Below are 23,375 nucleotides of genomic sequence, written 5' to 3'. Positions count from 1 at the left end.
TGACGGTCTCGCCAGGCTCAACAGTGCTTTGTTGGCTGTGGTGGTTTTCCTAAAAAACTAGATCATCATGTCCGGAGTTTTGTCCTCGCGAGCCTTTGTGGAGAAGATTTTCTCTCGAATGACCGTCGAACGGTCCGACTCGAGAAGAATCAACTTCAAATTTATGTGAAGCCTGACTCTTTTTTTGCTGTAAAGGTCAGAAATAATTTTTTAAATCATCCAATTTCGAGGTTTAGTGACAGAAGCTTACATGTTGATACTAAATACAAATTGAATAGGCAAATGTTTTTGATTTCTGATTGAAGAAGAATAAAATAACAAATATGGACCGTATACAGGACTGTCTCAGAAAATTAGAATATTGTGATAAAGTTCTTTATTTTCTGTAATGCAATTAAAAAAACAAAAATGTCATGCATTCTGGATTCATTACAAATCAACTGAAATATTGCAAGCCTTTTATTCTTTTAATATTGCTGATTATGGCTTACAGCTTAAGAAAACTCTAAAATCCTATCTCATAAAATTTGAATATTTCCTCAGACCAAGTAAAAAAAAAGATTTATAACAGCAAAACAAAATCAAACATTTGAAAATGTGTTTCCAGGTGTTTCGAGTTAATTAGACGATTCAAGTGATTTGTTTAATACCCTACTAGTATACTTTTTCATGATATTCTAATATTTAGAAATAGGATATTTGAGTTTTCTTAAGCTGTAAGCCATAATCAGCAATATTAAAAGAATAAAAGGCTTGCAATATTTCAGTTGATTTGTAATGAATCCAGAATGCATGACATTTTTGTTTTTTTAATTGCATTACAGAAAATAAAGAACTTTATCACAATATTCTAATTTTCTGAGACAGTCCTGTATATACACCATAGCCACACTGCCAAGGCGGCGTGAACTTTTGTCCCTATTTTGGCGGAAATAAAGTTGGCAATCAGTCTTTTGCCACGCTAACGGCTTGAATGCTAACGCCAGCGTGCTAACGCGCTCGTAATGACAATGCTAACGCGCGTTAGCATTGTCATTACGAGCGCGTTAGCATTGTACCCTTGAGGCAAATTCCGAATTTGTGATTTTGTGCGACATAAAATAAACTGAATTGAATTCACAACCATTTGCAAATTAGCATTCAACACAAAGTACACCTGAGGCTGCCATCAGGTTTCTATTTTGCTCTTTAACTAAATTATTGCACGATAATAATTTGGGTCGAGATAACGTCAGGGAATCGCCACATTAATTGAGTTACCGTTAGACGTAAATACTTACATTTCCGAGACTTATGTCACCGGAGTCTGAGTGGCTCTGCTCATCACCGGTGGACACGCACGTCTCAGGAATAACGTCTGGACTGGAAGCGGCAGCCTCTGACACACACACACACACACACACACACATACGGCAAAACCTGATCAAAGGTCATTTCTACTGTCAACCTGTCCTACTAACACACCAAACACAACACAAAGGAAACACTGAACTCGCGAGATTAATTGTTCCATAAGCCCAAAATGTGGCCCTGTGGTGTCACCGAGGGAACATCTCATCATCGGAAACCTGACAGTTTGACCTCGACCATGAAGTTCTGCTTCGGAGCATGAACGGTCACGTCAAATGTGACGCCAATCTGGCCTTTAGTTCAAGAGATATCGAAGGCATAAAAAAGCAAATACGGCATAAAAACAACATATAGAACGTCTGGCCTCGATTAGACGGCCTCTCGCCGAATAGATGCATAGTCTATAGTCTATAGTCGCAGCAGAGCAGAGGCCAAACAAAGACTGAACCGCTTATCATCCGTGGAGAGAAGTGCTGCGATGACGTCTTCTGATCTGAGGGAACGTTAAAGAAGAAGACGCCTCCTCGCCGTCAGCTGTGAACCCTTCGCTTTCTTTGTTGTTGTTGTGGATTTTACCAGGACCAAATGTCCTCACAGAAGTAGAAACATAAGACAACATTGTCAACAATGAGGAGATTGTCGTCAGTCCTTTACTTTCTGTATTCCAGAGGCTGTGGGAGGTGTCCTCGACACATGATGTTCACACACAACTACTTTGGCCACGGTGCTTTTCAGAGTATTTCTTTTCCCTGCAAACACCGCCTGTTGTGACTGAAGCGGTTTAGTCAACTCAAAACACTTTCTAAGACGAGGGGAAGATGGTGGGTGTTGGTTGATACTGAAAAGGTCACCACATCCGACTGCACACTTTTAGTCAGCGGTGATTTTTTTTCTCCTTTCTTCCTTTTACTCTGACGAGTATTATAAAACGAGACCAGGACTCTCCAGCCAGTGCGAGCTGCTCTGCGAGGCCGCACTTGAGCTAAATGCTTACATCACTCTTCTAACGTAGTAAAAATAGTATTAATTAAAAAATATTCTGCAGTATGTCAAAGTCAGAACACGATACACGAACACAAGATATTTTGCAGGTTCTTCTGAGATGAAGACTTCAGGGTTCAGGTTCTGTATCCATGCTGGTCCACGTGTTTTCACCTCATTGAGAGGAGACTGAAGACTTTCCTCTTTGGTAGTCTTATAGTTACCTAGAGACCCTAGAGATGCTGCTATAGGCTGATAGGCTGCTGGGGGACATTTAGGATACACTGAGCACCTCTCTCCTCTAGGACACACTGAGCACCTATCTCCTCTAGGATACACTGAGCACCTCTCTCCTCTAGGACACACTGAGCACCTATCTCCTCTAGGATACACTGAGCACCTCTCTCCTCTAGGACACACTGAGCACCTATCTCCTCTAGGATACACTGAGCACCTATCTCCTCTAGGACACACTGAGCACCTATCTCCTCTAGGACACACTGAGCACCTCTCTCCTCTAGGATACACTGAGCACCTATCTCCTCTAGGATACACTGAGCACCTATCTCCTCTAGGATACACTGAGCACCTCTCTCCTCTAGGATACACTGAGCACCTCTCTCCTCTAGGATACACTGAGCACCCCTCTCCTCTAGGATACACTGAGCACCTATCTCCTCTAGGATACACTGAGCACCTCTCTCCTCTAGGATACACTGAGCACCTCTCTCCTCTAGGATACACTGAGCACCTCTCTCCTCTAGGATACACTGAGCACCTATCTCCTCTTGGATACACTGAGCACCTCTCTCCTCTAGGATACACTGAGCACCTATCTCCTCTAGGATACACTGAGCACCTCTCTCCTCTAGGATACACTGAGCACCTCTCTCCTCTAGGATACACTGAGCACCTATCTCCTCTTCTCTCTCTCCTTATGGATGAATTCACATCTCTCCATCACACATTATTAACTCTGCTTCCTCCCTGGAGTCTTTGTGACTTCACGTCTCATAGGGTCCATTGGACCTGGCTGTGTCTGATGCCTCCTGCCTGGTGGGCCGGCCTCCTGTCTTGACCCTTCTCTGAGGTCAAAGGTCAGGAATGTCGTATGTGTACAGATTGTAAAGCCCAGTGAGGCAAATTCGTAATTTGTGATATTGGGCTGTATAAAATAAACTGAATTGAATATAATACACAGTGGGAAAAGGGGGGAGAAATGGTAACCAAGTTAGGTGCTGTTGGTAAAATGGGCATTACTGTGAACACACTGTGCATCACAGCCTTACCTGGGGGCTCTTGCTGCGACGCCTCACAGGGTTCTTGACTTTCCTGTTTCGGCTGGAGTTCAGAGCTGCTCCGGTCCTCAGATGTTGTGTTCTGACTGCTTTCCTCCTGTCAGCCAACAGCAACACACACGTGAGATGGTGTACACAGTACATGACACTTTATTCAAATGTCTTTCCACCTGGCGGTGTCAATCGACTACACATTCGTCTTGGTGCCGCTGTAGGATTTTCTAATATTAAATTAATATTTTGTTTACTGCAAAGTTGCTCCATCAGGGCATCAAATTTAAAAAACGGCCACGCTTTGAGGTTCAGATCGGCAGTTGTTGTTGTTGTGTATTTTTTTATTTTTTATTCAGTCAATTATTCCAATACAATACAATATTATTCTATATAATATACAAAACAGAAAGACTGAAAAGGCATAAGTAGAAGCAAAAAATGCTTATATATTCCAATTCTAAATGATTAGAATCAAATAAATCAGAAAATGTATATAAAATAAAGAAGAAAAAAATAATAATAATTTAAAAAATGAAAAACTATATATATATATATACACATACATCTTCCATATACATATGTTTCAATCACACTTATAACCCTCAACAATTGTTTTATAAATAATCCTTTTGAAAACCAAAAATGAGTTCTTATTCATTTTAACATTGTTCCATAATTGGACTCCTACAATAGAAATAAATCTTCTTTTAATCCCTTTTTTAGCCTTTTGTACAGTAAACTTACAAACATCTCTCAAATCATATTAACACTCATGTATTGAAAACAAACTTTGGCAGTCTGACCTGGCAGGTGTTGGCAGAGACCTCGGGTGTCGTCTGTGCATGGCTGGTTTCTGGACTGAGATGTGTGGCGGTGTCCAGGCTGAAGACGGTGGCCAACGCCCCCTTGTTGGTCAAGGTGATCGTCCATGAAATAGTCTGGCCCACCACGTGAGAACCAAAGTCAACGCGCTGGCTGTCGACCTCCAGCTGGAAAGAGGATACATTCATTATTCTTCATACACTACCCGTATGTTTCCAGTTTTTATTGAAATTTAAGCCGTTTACGTCCAGTGAATAACCTGAAATGGTACAAAGGTCAGCGGCAAACTACCAGAGGTGAAACAAAAAAATTTAGGTCACCAAAAACTTAAACATAATGTACATTTCAGAGTTCTACAAAAAGGCCTTTTTCAGGGAACAAGTGATGGGTTAACAACGTGCAGCTGGAAGAACTTTCTGAACAATATTTGATTTCCATTGTAGAAAGAATGCTCTCCGAGTGTGTTCGGCTGTTATATCTGCAAAAGGTGTCAAAAAAGTAGATTACATTTTGTTAAACAAAACGATTCCATGATTGATTTTTTATCTCCAATTGTTTATTTGTTCTATGCTTTAATTTCAGAGTACATTGAGAAATTAAACTGTGTACAGTTCAATAAAAAATTGAAAAAAATGTCCATTTTGGACATGGAAGTGTTTGATAAACGCTGCTGCACTGTTTTAGGTGTAACTAGATGCTCAGGCTCGCTCTTTCGTTTCCACCTGTGGGTTCTTTTGGGAAGAGGTTCTCGTTGTCTTTCATATAAACTCATTTCATGAGAGTTTTATCTCTTTGATTTTGTTGGGATGCCGCAGTTCCTGAGACAAGTGTATATCATTATGACTACAGCAATCTAAAGCTATACAGCCATGTGAGCCAACGCGCTCTGTGTGTATACTCATACGCCCCCAAACTGTATCGCAAAAAAAAGGTTGACATGAGCAAATCGCAAATTACATTAATAATCATTTGGATCATAATCGACACTGATTCGCTCTCGGTTGGCGCCGGCACACGACTCACGTCACATCTCTTCATGGTGCATCTGACGGGCACGGAGAAGGGACCCAGTGCGGACGCAAACTGGACCTCCCCTTCCAAGTCCTGGTTGATCTGAGAGACAGTGTGGGACACGGACACTGGATTCAGAAATACACCTTTAATTCTAAAGCAAAAGAATGAAATGAAATCGAGGCAGAGAATCTGATAAGCACTTTTTCACAAGGACGCTTATATGTCTGTTTGGGATTTGACTATCGTCTTATATCCTATTTGTTAACGCACATCTCAAGCCTCTGTACCTCTTGTTGCCTTGCACTGCTCACACAGGTGCTAAAACCCTTTCATTAATAGCCAGAACTTTGACCTATTAGGCATTATTACATTTGAAATCCTCTGTGCTTTAGAACAGAGCAGAACTTTATTAACTAGAACGGGCACTCGGTAGAGCGCATACCTTCGCCGCAGGCACTTTTTTGGTACCTTTTCATGACCTTGACCTTGACCTTTGTCCCTTAATCTAATCAAATGGTCCCCGGATAATAACCAATCATCCCACCAAATTTCATGCGATTCGGTTTAATACTTTTTGAGTTATGCGAATAACACGCATACAAATAAATACACAGCGATCAAAACATTACCTTCCGCATTCTCGAATGCGAAGGTAAATATAAAAATAATAATAATAATACATACAATTTCTATAGCGCTTTTCATAGAACTCAAAGACGCTTAAATATCATGAAAAGAATGAATCTAAAAAGGTACCATCGCGAAGCTATAGAAGTGCTCGTGTCATGGGAAGGATAAAAAAAAAGGAATAAAGTAGAGTGGAGATAGAATTCTCGAGCAGCATTATGGCCTTTTATGCAGTTACAGGCATGTGTTTACGAACTAACTGGACAACATGATGAATGTACTGTGTATATGTCTAAAGGGAGAGGGGGAGGGGATGGGGTTACTAACCTCAGGTTTAAAGACAGCATGCATGTCACAGGACATCCCAGTGGATAAAGCACCCGGAGGCTCAAAGCTGAAACACAAATCACAGTGAGTTATGAGTTATGAAAAGAAAACCAGCTTAAAATGGAAACCAGAAGGCCTTTCTTCTGGTTATTTAACCGGATGTGTTATATATAGACACATCTCTGCGGAGTTTATTTTGGTCCTTGCACCACGGCCTCCCACGTGGGCACATGAATGTCATGAAGCGAGGCTCGGTGGAAACCCACAGCGTGAGCGGGACGCGCCTCGTGCGTCGAGGAGGCATTCACACCAGAGATCAGCAGCTTTCGGAGGAAATGCGGGAAGGGTGACAAATCTCATGAGACCGGAGAAGATGGGCGAGGAGCCCTCGTGGAAAAATCAGAGAGGGCAAAGGGCAAAACTGCCCCTAAAGAATATAATGTCGCCCCTGATATCACGAGGAGAGGCAAAAAATGCCCCCATCAATTTTGATTATTTAATAGCGTTTAGTTTATGTTCTTTGTTGTGTGTGTCCTATCTGTACTGCCTGTACTAGGTAGGTACACACACACAAAATTCAAGATTAAATCCAACAATGCATTCAGCCGTCACGGTAGGAAGATAACATGCAAAAGAAAGTTTTGTATGAAAGCAACTGTACCCCAATATATAAAACAGTGCAAAGACGATTGACAGTGCAAAGAGCAAGCAGTAATACATTTCTCTGAACCAAAAATAAATAAGAATAACATTTAATATGATTGTCTGATTTATGTTTTCTGTTTGTTTGCTGTTAAAAAAATCTAACAAAACACTTTGAATCTGTAGACTACAGCCTAATAGTCTTATTATTGCCTAATCGTCTTATTATTGCCTAATAGTCTTATTATTGCCATTATAAAAAAACAAAGAAATAAGTTATAATTGTTAATAGTTGTTTACATTTTTGTAATAATAAATAGCCTCAAAGAAATGAGAATACAATTGAATATTATTGTCTGATTTATGTGTTAAAAAAATCTAAGAAAACACTTTGAATCTGTAGACTACTGCCTAATAGTCTTATTATTGCCATTTTTATGACAATTGCTCTTGTACTGTAAGCCTGAATAAGTATATGTATTATTTTTGATCAAAGGTTAAATCTTATTTCACAAGTAAAAAAAAAAAAATGTGCTCCTAATTTCTTTTTAAATGCTCCTGGATTTCAGTCAGTGGGGGAAAAATTTGCCCCATAAAAAATATGTAAATGTCCTCCTCTGTATGAACCAGAGCAGAAAACCAAATGTATATTTCCAGGCATGAGGAGAAACAAGAGGACTGGGAGCTATTTCAAAAGCAACGTGTGCATCCAGCAGCTGATGATCACACCAAAACCCCGAGGAGCTTCACAGCTCGCCGATCGACAGCCGATCCATAAGCAACGAGCGGGCGGCCGGCCAGAGAGGCAGGGGAGGACTCTCAGAAACTTAAGAAACAAACCTGGACAAAAAGTTCGGAAACATGCGGCAAGTGAGCAGAATTAGGAAGCAGCCGCAGTCACAGAACATCTCGGGTACCAAACCGCCGTGTTCTTTTACGGTCTTTGGTAATTCAATTCAATTCAGTTTATTTTGTATAGTCCATTCTCACACATTACAAATTAGCTTCAGAGGGCTTTACAATCTGTACACATAGACACCCCTGACCTTTGACCTCACATCGGATCAGGAAAAACTCCCAAACAACCCTTTCACAGAGAAAAAAAGAGAAGAAACATTCGGGAGAGCAACAGAGGAGGATCCCTCTCCAGGATGGACAGAATAATAGATGTCATGTGTACAGAAGGACAGATTATATTTAAAACACATTCAATGAATATGACAGAGTGTGTGAATAGTTGGTTGTAGGCATGGACCACGATCCAGACCTCCGTGATCCATCAGGCAGATGGAGGTAGAGAGGAGGAGTGGGCGGAGCAGCAGCAGGGCCATGGCGTCGTTGGTAGTAGGCATGGACCACGGTCCAGACCTCCGTGATCCATCAGGCAGATGGTTATGACATCATCTTGTCACACAATGTTGGAACATTTTCATTCCGTTTGTAGATTACGAGATATCTTTTGTGACGCCCAGTAATTAATAAATGACATTCTCCGACAATTTTTTAAATAATAACCCCTTCATCACTCTGCCTCGTGGACTCGATGCTCGTCACCGGAGTCTTCCTCAAGCAGCTAGCTTGGAAGCTGCGAGAACCAATGGTAGCCATGTTCCTTTGTTTTTAATGTTGATAACGATATGTTTACGTTTTATAGTTCAATTAAATTCAATTCAGTTTATTTGTATAGCCCAATTTCACAAATTACAAATTTGTCTCGTAATCTGTACACATAGACATCCCTGCCCCAAAACCTCACATCGGACCAGGAAAACTCCCAAATAACCCTTCAGGGGAAAAAAGGAAGAAACCTTCAGGAGAGCAACAGAGGAGGATCCCTCTCCAGGATGGACAGAACAATAGATGTAATGTGTACAGAAGGACAGATTTAGAGTTAAAATACATTCAATGAATGGATCCATCAGGCAGATGGAGGTAGAGGAGGAGTGGGCGGAGTCTCAACAGTGGGCGGAGTCTCAACAGGACAGTGGTGTAGTTGGTGGCAGGAATTCCACGACCCAGACCTCGGTGATCCATCAGGCAGATAGGATCTATGTCGTCTCATAGGGTCCGATGACCCCATGAGACGTGAAGTCAAAAGGACTCCGGGGAGAAAGCAGAGTTAGTAACGTGTGATTGAGAGATGAAAATTCATCCTTAAGGAGAGAAAAAAAGAGGAGATAGGTACTCAGTGCATCCTAAAACGTCCCCCGGCAGCTATAAGCCTATAGCAGCATATCAAGGGGCTGGACCAGGGCAAACCTGATTCAGCCCTAACTATAAGCTCTGTCAAAGAGGAAGGTCTTAAGTCTACTCTTAAACGAGGTGACTGTGTCTGCCTCCCGGACTGAAATTGGAAGCTGGTTCCATAAAAGAGGAGCTTGATAACTAAAGGCTCTGGCTCCCATTCTACTTTTTAAGACTCTAGGAACTACAAGTAGTCCCGCATTTAGTGAGCGCAGCTCTCTAGTGGGGCAATATGGTACTACAAGCTCCTTAAGATATGGTGCATCACCAATCAAGGCTTTGTAGGTTAAGAGAAGAATTTTAAAAGTGATTCTTGATTTTACTGGGAGCCAGTGCAGAGCAGCTAGTGCAGGAGTGATGTGATCTCTTTTCTTAGTTTTAGTGAGAACACGAGCTGCAGCATTCTGGATCAACTGGAGGGACCTAAGAGATTTATTAGAGCAGCCTGATAATAAGGAGTTGCAGTAATCCAGTCTCAAGTAACGAACGTGAACCAATTTTTCTGCATCTTTTGAGACAAGATGTGCCTGATTTTTGAAATATTACGTAGATGAAAGAATGCAGTCCTTGAGATTTGCTTTACGTGGGAGTTAAAGGACAAGTCCCGATCAAAGATAACGCCAAGATTCTTTACAGTGGTGTTGGATGCCAGGGCAATGCCGTCTACAGAATCCACATCACCAGATAATTGATCTCTGAGGTGCTCAGGGCCGATTAAAATTACTTCGGTTTTGTCTGAGTTTAACATCAAGAAGTTGCAGGTCATCCATGTTTTTATGTCTTTAAGACATGCTTGAATTTTACCGAGTTGGTTGCTCTCCTCTGGTTTTATCGATAGATATAGTTGAGTATCATCTGCATAACAATGAAAGTTTATGGAGTGTTTCCTGATAATATTGCCCAAAGGAAGCATGTATAAAGTAAATAAAATTGGTCCAAGCACAGAACCTTGTGGAACTCCGTGATTAACGTTGGTGGTTATCGAGGCGTCATCGTTTACAAATACAAACTGAGATCGATCTGATAAATAGGATTTAAACCAAATTAGTGCCGTGCCTGAAATGCCAATCGACTGCTCCAGTCTCTGTAACAGGATGTCATGGTCAATGGTGTCGAATGCAGCACTAAGGTCTAACAAGACCAGGACAGAGAGGAGTCCTTTATCTGCTGCCATTAAGAGGTCATTTGTCATTTTCACCAGTGCCGTCTCGGTGCTGTGGTGTTTTCTAAATCCTGACTGGAACTTCTCAAATAAACTATTATGATGTAGAAAGTCGCACAACTGATTTGCGACCACTTTCTCAAGGATCTTGGAGAGGAAGGGGAGGTTAGAGATCGGTCTGTAGTTAGCCAATACCTCTGGATCCACATAGTGATACTATTGTGGGAGTGGCTTCGGGCTAGATCTAGCAACCACTGGGAAAGAACTGGGGACACTGGGCTGGTTGAATACTTTTTACAATCTAGCTAGCAGACTCTTCCTGGTTCCTCCAATGTTCCCTACCCAAGCTTTAGTTTACAATCAAGTATTCACAGATGGGGGGGGAGACAAAATACCAGTCGACCACTTCAAATTCCATTTGATGAAACCAAAAGGTGTTTTATGTGCCGTCGTTAGATGGCTATAATAAATAATAATATTTGGGTACATAATTACCAAATGTTGCCGGCGCAGCTGTGAGGGCGGCTGGCTGAAGCTGGTACCCACGCACACCACTGTGACCTGGAAGGGTGTGAAAGCATTGCAACTGGTAGGTGTGTGTGTGTGTGTGTGTGGGGGGGGGGGGCGGCATCTGGTGGGTAATTATGACTTTCATCAGAAATCCTTTTTTCTTTCCGTTTGGTTGATCCTCCTTTCCTTATTTGGCACACCTCTCCTTTCCTAGTTTTCAAGACAGGTGGTATGGAAAGACACGTGAAGAGAAGAAGAAAAAAAATGGAACAGTTCACTTGGGATTAAATGCTGAGTGAGGCGGAGTTTGAACACGTCTGCCCGAGCCCTAGTTAGAGCGCTTCAAACGAGGCCATACTGCACGCTATATCTCTTGCAGCGGACCGAAGCGACTGCCTGGCGCTGAACTTACGATGCCGTGCTCTATTTTACGTGCGGGCCCATTGGCTCCTCCTCCTGCAGCAAACCGAGAAGCGCTCTCAGTTTATTATTTATTTAAAACACCGTCACACTCGAAAAGCGCTTTGCAGCGACGCATCGACACTATGACGACGTGTAATGCTGCGTTCACGCCAAACTCGCTTGACTATTTGGGGCGTTCCGCTTCATTCGCGCCTTAGAGGGGGCGGGGCTTATCTCCGGGGCTTTACTCGGTGGAAACGGTTAGAATTGCCTTCATCCACCACGGAAGAACTAACCACTAGTTCTGCTTCATACTTGTTGAGGAAATTTCACAAACGTCGGCACATCTATCGCCCTCGTGTTTGGGTTCATAACATGAATATAATGTATATATATTTAGAGATGACATCACCCGTAGGCTCACACAGCTCGGTGACTTTCACCGACTACATCTGAACGACTGTCTCTTCCAGCGCTACTAGAGTGTCAATAATTCAACTTGAAGCAAATCTTTCGGGACGTGCAATTCACGTCAATCGCAACCATTCGCATCCGTACGTTGACTTTGCTTATGGGATCTACTCGCGCAAAAAATTCGCAACACTTTTGGTGTGAACTTGAGAATATTACTTTATCTTATTTCACAGAAGTGAGAGCTCGCTCTATTTATTTACATCTAGTGGCGACCATGTAATGCACATTTCTGCACCGAATTTTAGGAATTAATATGAAATAAATGAAGGTTTGACGTTGGCATTGAGTGTTTTTAAGGGCATCTTATTCGGGTCAATTCATCCAAACCGAGATGTATATTTTCTTTTCGGTGAATCTGTCTGCAGGCGGAAAAAAGGTTCCAAAAGATCCCAAATAGTCCGAGATTCGAGTTGTTTTGAATCAAACAAATATGGACCTATTAAAGAATAACGAGCTCCACTGCAGCTTTGACTGATGGCTCCTCTTGAATTATTTCTTTTTGGATTCTTAGCCAGAGGACCGGGAAAGATGAATAAAACAACGGGCACAGTTTAAGTGCAGCGTGCTTTTCTAATGTCACTCATTGGAATTTCCTTTGACAGATTACAAGCGCTTGAGAATGAGCGAAAAAAGGCTTTTAAAAGGTGCTATATAAATAAAGTTTATTATTATTATTATTACTCTCTGGCCTGGGCTGTCGTGTATTAAGTCCCAACGGTGGAAACGTACAGCCGAGCCCATTCTGGCACACATGCGTGTACGCTGGGTGAGGGGGTGGAGGAGGATGGGAAGACATTTTTAGAAATTCAAGGGGGCGTACAGGGAACCATGGGATGGTGTGAAAAAGCCTCTCTGTCTCTCTCTCTCTCTCTCTCTCTCGGTACAGTAGCAGAACAAATAGTTGAATTAATTAGTCTTCCTGACAGACACCAACATATGACCATTATGTATATTATCCTGTTCCGGTTATGTTGGCGGTGACAGTTACAACAGTTGAATATTTACGGTTTACAACATACGCTGCAAAACGTATTGAATCATCATTTTTACCAATCTTTTTTTTAATCAATCTGTGATCTCACGGGCTCAATATATCAATATAGCACCAATGGAATAACGGGTTCATTTTACCCAATACCCATTGGTGGAAAACCGCCCCACACAAGGAGATGTTTCTAACCAGTAACCCAACAGCAATACAAGAATCAACACTGGGTACTGGATTCAAGTAGACCCAGTGTTGCAGTGGGTTGTTCAAGAAAAAAATGCCTGTTGTTGTTGTTGTTGTCCTTTAGCTGAATGAGTCATCCAGTGGTCACGACTACCTCTAATAGCATGTGAATAATCGGCGTGATGTACGTAAACACAGCGTAATTGAATAGTATGATGGACCCGATGTACCGGCAGCTGCTACGTAACAAACCGAGGAGCGGCCATCGCAGTCATGAGCAGTGACAGGATCATGGCACATTGACTTTCCCTTCATTTCCCAAGACTCTCTTCTGTCAGGCGCTTTGATGACATCATGACTTTTAGGATTAGATGACCATTGAGGCGGAAAAATACAGAAACATCAAGACGAAAAAGTCTATTCAAGTCTATTCAAGTCTATAATACTCGAAACAACCGCCGTCGTCTTCTTTGCTGCTGCTCGAGTCGTGGGTGAGGAAGAAAAACGGCACCATCTATGACTGCACTGGTTTGTGTATTGATGCCTTCAAGGAAGATAACTTGTTTTGGCTTCGTTATTTGTCTTTCGTATTATTTAACATCCTTTTCTTAAATTGTTCTTTTTAAAAAAACATTTTTATTATAAGACAAAAGACAATAGATAGACATAACAGCTAGAGGACGACGAAACAGCGGACAAAACATCATAAAGTCAGTGTATTGAGAAAAATAAAATATAAATAAATAAAAATGTATGTGTGCATGTGCGTGTGTGTGTGTGAGCTTTTTAAAAATTATTTAAAATTATTCAATTACATTTTTTATTTAAAGAAACAAAATACATTGATGATGGCGGATGTATAAGTATGAGCTTATGCATGTACGTGGAATTGAATTGGTTTCCAGGCGAGGGAAAAAAGAAATAAAAATGAATTAAGATGAATTAACTAATCATTATAATTATTATTATTATTTAACATCCTAACATCCTTATTTTGGGAGATGACCATCTCCAACCGCAGGAAACCATCTACTGCTTTGACATGGTAGAAATGGAGTGGGGGGTAACCTACACTCGATTACAGTATATGTGCGTTCCCCCATGTTTCTTTGTCTTGTTTATTTTTCGGAAAAAAGTGCATGCGAGTTAAGATCAGAGGACTAGAAGTTGGGAGACGGGTGTCCCGGTGCGAAGGCTCAAGTATAGTTTACAGCTGACCCCGGCGCTGTTGCCCCGGGAGACCCGTCACTCAGTCAGGCAGAAAACGAGAAGAGAGACGAAGAAAGAAAAGAAAAAAACACATCGAGTCACGGGGGTGGAGCTCATGGGAAAAAGTGATACACAGCGAGTGACCTGGAGAACAATGCGTCTCCGCTCGGGCCTGTGGGCTGAGAGAGAGAGAGAGAGAGAGAGAGAGAGAGAGAGTGACTCACTGAGCCGAGTCTCATAAGAGGAACTGCCATCATGGCGATGCAAGCTGCCGTCAATACGTGGGAGGACGTCCACTCCGTCGTCGTCTTTTTAAAATGACAAGAAGTGGTTGAAGTGAATTCCCGCGTGGTGAAAACACCAGCAGATGTTTTCCATGTGATAATTGGAGTGAAGCTTCATGTCGGAGCTTTGACATGCACTCTCTAGCTCTAGAGTCGTCCCAATACGCTGAGCAGCGACTGTGCTAAGTTGTGTTTATTTGGGTGTCTATTTTATCTCTGTAAAATGAGTATTTTTTGAATATTTTGAATCAGATGGGATTTATTTTAGGTTCTAGTGGGCTGCTAGATGCAATGCTGTGATGATTTGCACCACAGTCTAGTCTAGTTTTGATGTAGAATCAACCTCCGGATGGCATTTGGAGTGATGGAGCGCTCTCTCAGGGTTGGTGTATCGACGCATTAAAAAAGGGAGAGTTAAAAAATGGTGGCACCTCTCTGGGTTATTTACCCAGACAATAGAGATCAATGTAATCCCTCTGCGTCCAGTAGAGGTAGATCCAAGTCACCTGTCATCTTCCATCATCCAGCCTTTCTTGGAGTTTGGATGGAGAAGTAGATGACTCGATTTGGTTTGGTGGACTGATGTCCTAATAGCCCTTTAAAAAGGGAATTCCACCAATTCTATGCATCGACGTCTGTCTACAGGTTCTGGTGGAGTACTACTGTTTACCAGACCTCTGCAGCGTGGCCACCACCGTCGGGTGTTTACAACGTAACATCTTACCTGACGGAGAGGATATGCTTCAGTTTGGCGGAGACCCCGAGGAGCTTGCAGTGGTTGGTGACGTAGCTGACGTTAGTCAGGACGATCTTCTTCTTATACACCGTCCCGACGTCGAAGTCCTGAAAACGAAGGTTCTCTGTAATGTCGCTCTTAAAATTCATTACAAAAATTAAATAAAGTTAGTTAGACATACACTACCGTTCAAAAGTTTGTGGTCACTTAGAAATGTCCTTATTTTTCAAAGTAAAGCACTGTTTCTTTAAATGAAGATAACATTAAATTAATCATAAATACACTCTCTACATTGTTAATGTGGTAGATGACTATTCTCTGGTGTTTAATGAAGTCTCTACATAGGTGTATAGAGGCCCATCTCCAGTGTTCTAGTGGTACGTTGTGTTATCGCCTCAGAAGACTAACGGAGGGGTAGAAAACCCTTGAAAACCCTTTTTATGTGAGCACAGCTGAAAACAGTTATGCTGCTGAGAGAAGCTATAAAACTGGGCATCTTTTGAACTTGAAGAAAAAGAAGAAGAAAAAATTGAAAAACAAACCATTATTTCTAACCTTGTCAATGTCTCGACTATATTTTCTCTTCATTTTTCTATTCTTTTCATTTGCACATTTATTTGAAAAATAAAAGTGTGAGTTTTCATGGAAAACACAAAATTGTCTGGGTGACCCCAAACTTTTGAATTGTAGTGAACATCGTTTTATGCACATAACTGAATGAATTCCTATCAGGAGTCAGTGGTGAGGTACCTTGAAGAGGATGACCTTTGGTTTACTGATGAATGGAGGCCCTTTCAACTCTTTTCCATGAACCTTTTTGGCAGGAAAGGTCATTTCCGGCGCTTCCTGCTTCCCTTCTGTCTGCACAAATGGGACTTTCACATTCAGGCGCTTCTGAAACCACAAAGAGAAGCAACAGCTCGTTGGGTCTTTACAAATAATGACATACTTAAGACTCTTAATTGTCACAGCTCAACATAGCTCAACATAGCTCAACCTTTCCAACCTTTAACATTTAGGTTTTCAAATTGATGTTGTCACTCGCCGGTTCCTCAGATTCTCCCTTCTACTCTGAATGCTAGAGCTACGTGTGAAGAGGACCTCTATGCAATATTCCCCTTCAGATTTAGTGGAGCTCTAAATGTCATGGAAGTGTGAAAAATATATCATTTGACGTAGGGTTATGAAATCCTTCGATGAGATTAAAACAATGTACTTCATATGGGCTTTAGTATGCCGCAATATTACATCATTTGTGTATGAACATGTCGCTTTATCTTTAGCCCAGTCAATCGGACACAATTGTGTATTGTTCACAACTAATATTAGATATCCCTCTTTTATGCTATTTCATGGTCAGTATCGGTTCAATATATATATATTGATAAAAGAGACATTGCACTTATTGCGTCTATATGGAAAAGAACATTGGACCTCAAATTGAACCCTGCGGTACACCACAGGGGATGTAGAGAATAAGTAATTACCCACGGTGACCATGTAGGTTCTGTCTCTTAAGTTAATATCAACCAATATATATATATATACTGTATATATATATATATATATACCAATATATCAACCAATATATATATATATATATATACCAATATATCAACCAATATATATATATATATATATATATATATATGGTCACCGTGGGTAATTACTCATTCTCTACATCCCCGGTGGTGTACCGCAGGGTTCAATTTGAGGTCCAATGTTCTTTTCCATATAAATGCAATAAGTGCAATGTCTCTTCATTGCTGTGCAGACGACACAGTCATGTCTTCCCTTGAGACTCGATGACACTAGAAGCCGAGCTGCTATTTCAAGACAGGCCTCCTGAATGTTTTAGGATTGATTTTTAAGATTTTACTGATCACTTTTATAGCACGTTTGGCTCTGGCCCCCCCAGTTTAATTTGTATCATATCGATTGGTATAATGTTTCATTTATTGTCCCGGTTTCTCTTGTCTTATCATAGCTTTGTCTCGCTTTATTGGTCCTCATTGTCGAGCTTTCTGTTGTTTTGTTGCCTTGCTTTTTTCTGCTTTGTCCGTCAAAGAACATTGCAAACTTTGTTTTTGAAAGTGCTATATGAAATAAAGTTATTATTATAACATAGTTCATGTTCAATGTTTAAGATCACTTAGAAACCTTTCTTTCCAGTACATAGTTTGTTCAGCAGAGACCACGGGCATATTTGTTTTTTCAACAGCATTTAATATTTAACATAAGCAGCATTTAGGATGTAACATATTGTCCAGACAAAAGCATCCGTACAAGAAATTAGCAGGAAATAATACCTAACGGGCATTCGATACGACCAATGCATACAGAAGATATGAGATGTTGTCAGATAGTGTAACTAAGGAGAAATAAAAGAAGTAAACTGTATGTTTACGCGTTCTTTAAGAGCCACATTTGACTCGTGGTCATTTTATCCCTGGGTTGTAAAGCGTGAACTGCCCCCCCCCCCCCCCCCCCCCATCAATCATCTCATTAGCTTTTTGCTCATCTATCGCACACGCCATCCATGACTGCGTTAAGAAGCCTTTGACGGGAGCGCTGAGTCTGATCCGTTGGGAGGAGAACGCTTCCACTCGACCGTGAGACGACTCGGCCGGGCGAGACACGCCGTATCCACGACTAACGATGCATCAGAAAATCTGTAGTGTTCTCAAAAACTGTGTTAGAGAGTCAGTTATAGTTATAGAGCTCTAATAGTCTGTATGATAATGTGTTAGTATGACTTTGGCCCCAAATATCAGTGTGAAAGTAATTGGCCGGTAACTGTTGTTAAACCGTGTTAACCCTTTCACCAGCTTCTAATAAGGCACTTTTAATCACCACGTATTTATAGCGACGATGACGATGGTGATGATCGGCGTTATCCTAATGATGAAGGGTTGTAATGGATTTCATAAATAAATGAAATGCTTTTTAAAAAATTACGGGAACGTTTTTTTAACTTATTACTCAATCGTCAGTAACAATAAAAAGAAGATAGTGAACAATGGAATCTCAGATTTTCCAAGCTGACGTCTTCGAGTGCGTTTTCTCTGACAGTTCAGACCCAAATGTATTAATTTTGCCAAAAGGTAAGAGAGTAAAGACGTAAGAGACCAAATAGCAAATTAACAAATTTGAGAAGCTGGAACCAGCGACCGTGAAGCAGATTAGCTCGATCAAAACTCTGCCACAAACATTATTGTTGAATAATTTTTTGTTGATTGATTAATCAATGAATCATAAAATTATTTGTTTTGGTTCCAGCCCTAATTGCTCACGTCCATAATTGAAATCTTCCATTGAGCCCTGATGGTGGTGTGAGGGGGTCCAGAGGAGGATGTTGAAGTTCCCCCTCAAAAACCAGCGCCCCCTAATCTCCCTCTGCGCTTGTAGTGCGGGAACAACAACGTGATTACTCCATCAGCTGATTGTGGGGCGGGCACGATGAAAGAACCAACCAATTAGAGGCAGCGCAGTTCTGTAAGCCAATCACAGCGTCGTTGGCATTCTTTTCAATATGTTCTCCTCTCTGCTGCCGTCAGTTGTCGTTTCAGCTACAAACCGATGCGACCCTTCTCCAGCCCAGGCTCCTCCCCCCCCCAGGCTCCTCCCCCCAAGGCTCCTCCAATCAGCGTGACAGCTACTCTTCTACACCACCATCAGTGTCTGGACTCCATGGCGGGATATCAGCATCTCTACCCATCGCTTATCCAAATTCAGGATGGAGTCCAATCACCAAAAAGACTTTGCACTATTTCAATATGCAATATCGTTAAACTCTAAATACCCGTCTATCCTGATTGAACTGTGTTTATTGGGTCACACTAAAAAAAGAAATGCAACCTCCTCCGCAATTACAAGAACTCGGGACGAATCAGCTTCGTCGTTTACATGGAACCTGCTTGACTTAACTATTTTGAATCGATTTTTTTAAAAACCCGTCTTTCAGCGGAATTATTTACAACGGGGAAAGAAGAACAAATAAACGATGCGTGCCTGCTGTGCATGAGACACGATTTATGTCGTTGTTTGTTTAGAACAGCTTGCGAGGATTTTGCTTGTATTTTGTCAGCGGCGGCTGGTTGGAGTGCACCTTGTCGTTCTGGTCCCACAGCCCAGAGAACTCAGGCTCCGCCAGGCTGTCGGCGAGGCTCTGGCGGTCCACTTCCTGCTCCGCGGTTTCCTCCTCCAGGCCCTCAACGTCAGAGGAGGCTGACGACGAGCGGCTGAGGCCACTGAGCCGTCTCCACTGCTGAACAACACACACACACACACACACACGTGTTTCAATGCACTCAAACTCTGTTCACACTTTGTCATCTGGGACGTTTGGAACTACGCACGGCGGTGGCTCTCTCTTCGGCGGCCGGCGGGGGAGGGGGGGAGCTGGGATCCAGGTAGCGCAGGAGAGTCTCTCTCGCTCTCTCCAGAGCTGGGAACTTAACACCGGTCGAGTGTTTGGCCAGCAGCGCCTGTCGCTGCCTCTTTCTGCTTTTGAGCAGCCGTTCCTCCTGGAGGAGCTTCGCCGCAATCTCCCCTCTCTTTGACTTCTGCCTCTCCTCGAATTCCCTGAGAGAAGAAAAAAAAGGCAAAAATCAACGACGCTCATCGTGTATTCCATCGGCGCACTGCGAGAGAAAACACCCACACACGCCGCTGCTGCATCGAGTGGGTGTGGAGGACATGTGGGAGAGAGGAGAGGAGAGGACGTACGCTTGTTTCTGTTTGATCTCCTCTCGTTGTTTCTGGTGGTACATCTGCTTGGCGCTGTCGATTCCTTGGGCCTCCAGGGATTCTCGGTGTTGTCTCCGCCGTCGCTCTTCCGCTCTCTTTTGTTGCTTCCGTAAACTCTCCTGAAGAAATCAGATGAACGAAACTATATTTGACCTCATAGGACGGATCTCAGAGGGCGATTTTCTCCGAAACCACAAACGAATTGTACCTGTTGAATGGTGAATTATTAAACTCAGCACTCGGCACATGATGCTGGCCTGCATTGGAACATTATGATACTGGAAGGAAAAAAAAACATCTAGCATACGCAGCTGAATTTACTGCATTCTGGGATCCATGAGGGGGTGTCGTGATGACAATAAAATGGAAATGTGCTTTCTGCGTCACATCTCTTCTTCGCTCAGAGGAGAGTTATAGTAAGAGGAAGAGCAAACGAAATGCACAACGAGTTCCTTTCGGCTTTCCCGAATGAACGTGACCAAAATTATTTTCTTGTTTCGACGTACAATGAGTCATTTTCAATGTAGACACACATGATCGGAGACATTAATCACACTCCACTCTTGAGCATATGACACATATATGCATATGGCTCTCCCATTAAAACACTGGTATTCACACTGAACGAGTGGGTGTCCTGGGAGGAACACACATTTTGTGTTGACACGGGACTAATGGCGGTGCTTTTTGCTTGAAATTAATTATGACCCTTTGACTGTAATAATAAATTGCCAGAAAAAAACAAATGTAAATAAATGTATAGAGTTTATGAAAAGCATATATAGCACATACTACACTCAGGAGTGGACAATTATTATTTAAATATTGTATTTTATTTATATTTTTTATTTTATTTATATATTAATAATATATATATTTAATTATTTTTTATGCAATCTATTCATTATTTTCCTTTTTTCCCCTCTTCTTTTTTTCCTTTGTGTGTTGTAAACTGTACCTGAATATCAAGACATACAACTTAAACAAATTGCCGAAAAAATTTATGAAAATACATATTGTTATGTTGTTGAAAACTAAAATAAGTGGGTTCAAAAAAGTAGTTATGAATGTGCTCGAGTCGACATGTTGTTTGTGCACGTCATTTTTATTTGTGACGTGCACAAAGTTGTATCTCTGTCTACGATGTCTTTAAAGCTTCATGAGCTAATAATGCATCACTAAATATACTTTTGTACTTAATGGTTGTCCACGTGTGCCCTTGTGGATTTAGTCTTTCTTATATTGCACGATAGAAAAAGTGAATGTAACACCAATAATGCTGCAGTGTCAGTGTCGGAAGGTGTCGCTCACATGGGTGGCCGCGATGTTAGATTTCAGAGACTCGACGGCCTGCGTCCTTTTCTTCAGCAGCTCCGTGTTCTGCTGCTCCTTCTCCGACTCGTGCCGACGCATCCTGAATGTCCCAGAAAAAGCACGTGAATGCTCAAACTCAGGACGGAGAGAGAAAAAAAACTAATCGTCTGCTGCTGCTTGGGATCGACGCGCCCCGCCGCGGTTCATTATCACGAGAAATCTGCATTAAACGCAGAAATAACATTCGCATCAGCTTTTAAGGCGAGAAAACACAGTTCCAGACACATGTACGCATTCATCGGAAGAAATACATACACACATGTATATCTGTTTAAATGAACGGATGCAAATCTGTGTACGACAACACCGATTTGTACATGGATGAGGAATAGATGAGGTAATCAGGCGTCTGATTGGCCGATAGCGTCTTTCCCTGTTCGAAGCAGGACATTCATATTGTGCATGATGACATGTTTCCATGGTAGAAGCTTTATTTACCATTCTTTGCTTGATTATCTGACACGTGTCACTACTTTAGCGTCGTCACGTATCCTGTCCGGCCGACTTTCAATCTATTTTTGCCGGCATGAGCGGATGATCAATAGTCTGTGTCAACTCACCAAAGAGTCCTCCAGGGTAACCCCATATTCCTGTTCCAGTCGAAGGCCTGTTTATTGGCTTAAAAGCTGATTACCTTTTAATGGTCTCTTTCAAGTACTTGGCAGCTTTCTTGCGGCTCGCCCGGCCCTCTTCAACCTTCCTCCGGAATTCAGCCTCCTCCCTCTTCAGCACGGCCGCCTGTTCGCTGTCAGAACACAACCCCAAACACTTACATTACACACCAGTCATCACATGGGTGTTTCAAGGTTGATAGAGCTGCTATGCAGCCATACAGAAAAGAATTGATAAGAAAAAAAATGCTATAGGATAATGTCACAGGACAAATGTTACCTCTATAGGGGGGGGGGGGGAGTGATGATCTGGATATACTTTAAGGCACTTTCTTAATCATGTACCATGTGTCTATAAGTGGCCTTGTTCATACACATGTTGACCAGAGGATTTCCAGGACTTTTTCCATGACCAAACATTGGGAAATCTTGGTGTATACATGAAAATGTGAGAAAATGTCGTATTTAAACCAACAATTAGAATACCAAAGCATACAGTATATAACCTTAAAGGACACAAATGAATGAGAGACAAATAGTTTAGATCAAAAGAATGAACCATGTATGTCTTTTCAGTTAAGGTGCGTTCACTTGCAGCACGAAAAATGTGCTCTGAGAGCGTATGCCGGCTTATATTTTGAGCGTCATTCTTTTAAAAGAATATTAATTCTTTAAAACTCAGCGTGGATGCACATATGAACATAACAACATTTCCATGACTAACTTTTCGGATTTTTTTTTTAAAGGACATTTCTAAGCCTGGAAATAGCCATTTACAAATGCCATGACTTTTCCAGGTTTTCCATGACCGTACGGACCCTGAGTGGTATTATACACACACACACACACACACACACATGCAAATACAGTGGTGCATATAAAAACAAAGAGGATTGCTTTCCCTACTCCCTGAGCTGCTGCGTCTTGAGCTGCCGGTTCTGGCTGGCTTTCCCCTCCCGCTGCAGCCTCCTCGCTGCCTTCTGGCTCCTGAGGGCCTTGAAGACCCGCTCCTCCTCCTGCACCTCCTGCCGGAGCGAGGAGAACCTGCCCAGCTCCACCTCCACCTCACTCAGCAGCCGTCTGAAAAGCGAAGACGGAGAATGAGATGCAACGTAGATAGGACGATGGAAGTATAAATTAAAAAAATGCTGAGTGGCGCTTTATATTATCTACCAGCCGCCGACGTAGGAAGCGAGACCTATATTGGGGTTTTAAAGCGCAATGCGGCTTTGATTTTGTAATTATTTTTGTTTGTAAAGATCAATCAAGTGCATCAATTGGTCCAGGAGGCAAACGCTTAACGGAGGATAATGGGAGAAGCCTAGAGAGCAGCATTCTGAGTGTTAGAGGATATCGGCTTCCTTCAGGACAACGGGCAGTCCCTTAACCCTCTT

At 42.0% G+C, this 23,375-nt stretch overlaps 1 protein-coding gene across 1 annotated transcript in view; it reads right to left on the bottom strand.

Annotated features, from left to right (window-relative positions):
• Nucleotides 1–23,375, bottom strand: part of cfap74 (cilia and flagella associated protein 74) — a 65,169-nt gene that overhangs the window by 38,744 nt on the left and 3,050 nt on the right. The window contains exons 7-19 of the mRNA XM_056422635.1: nucleotides 22,888–23,061; nucleotides 22,005–22,115; nucleotides 21,308–21,410; nucleotides 19,976–20,115; nucleotides 19,606–19,831; nucleotides 19,356–19,514; nucleotides 15,998–16,141; nucleotides 15,236–15,354; nucleotides 6,414–6,480; nucleotides 5,469–5,558; nucleotides 4,427–4,612; nucleotides 3,621–3,726; nucleotides 1,281–1,378 (exon numbers count right to left, since the gene is read on the bottom strand). Of these exons, the coding sequence (XP_056278610.1) occupies nucleotides 1,281–1,378; nucleotides 3,621–3,726; nucleotides 4,427–4,612; nucleotides 5,469–5,558; nucleotides 6,414–6,480; nucleotides 15,236–15,354; nucleotides 15,998–16,141; nucleotides 19,356–19,514; nucleotides 19,606–19,831; nucleotides 19,976–20,115; nucleotides 21,308–21,410; nucleotides 22,005–22,115; nucleotides 22,888–23,061 (1,723 nt within the window). The remainder of the gene's footprint in view (nucleotides 1–1,280; nucleotides 1,379–3,620; nucleotides 3,727–4,426; nucleotides 4,613–5,468; nucleotides 5,559–6,413; nucleotides 6,481–15,235; nucleotides 15,355–15,997; nucleotides 16,142–19,355; nucleotides 19,515–19,605; nucleotides 19,832–19,975; nucleotides 20,116–21,307; nucleotides 21,411–22,004; nucleotides 22,116–22,887; nucleotides 23,062–23,375) is intronic.

Source organism: Pseudoliparis swirei, chromosome 9 (genome assembly GCF_029220125.1).
Source record: "Pseudoliparis swirei isolate HS2019 ecotype Mariana Trench chromosome 9, NWPU_hadal_v1, whole genome shotgun sequence".
NCBI lineage: Eukaryota > Metazoa > Chordata > Actinopteri > Perciformes > Liparidae > Pseudoliparis > Pseudoliparis swirei.
This window is presented reverse-complemented; position numbering and strand designations above follow the sequence as displayed.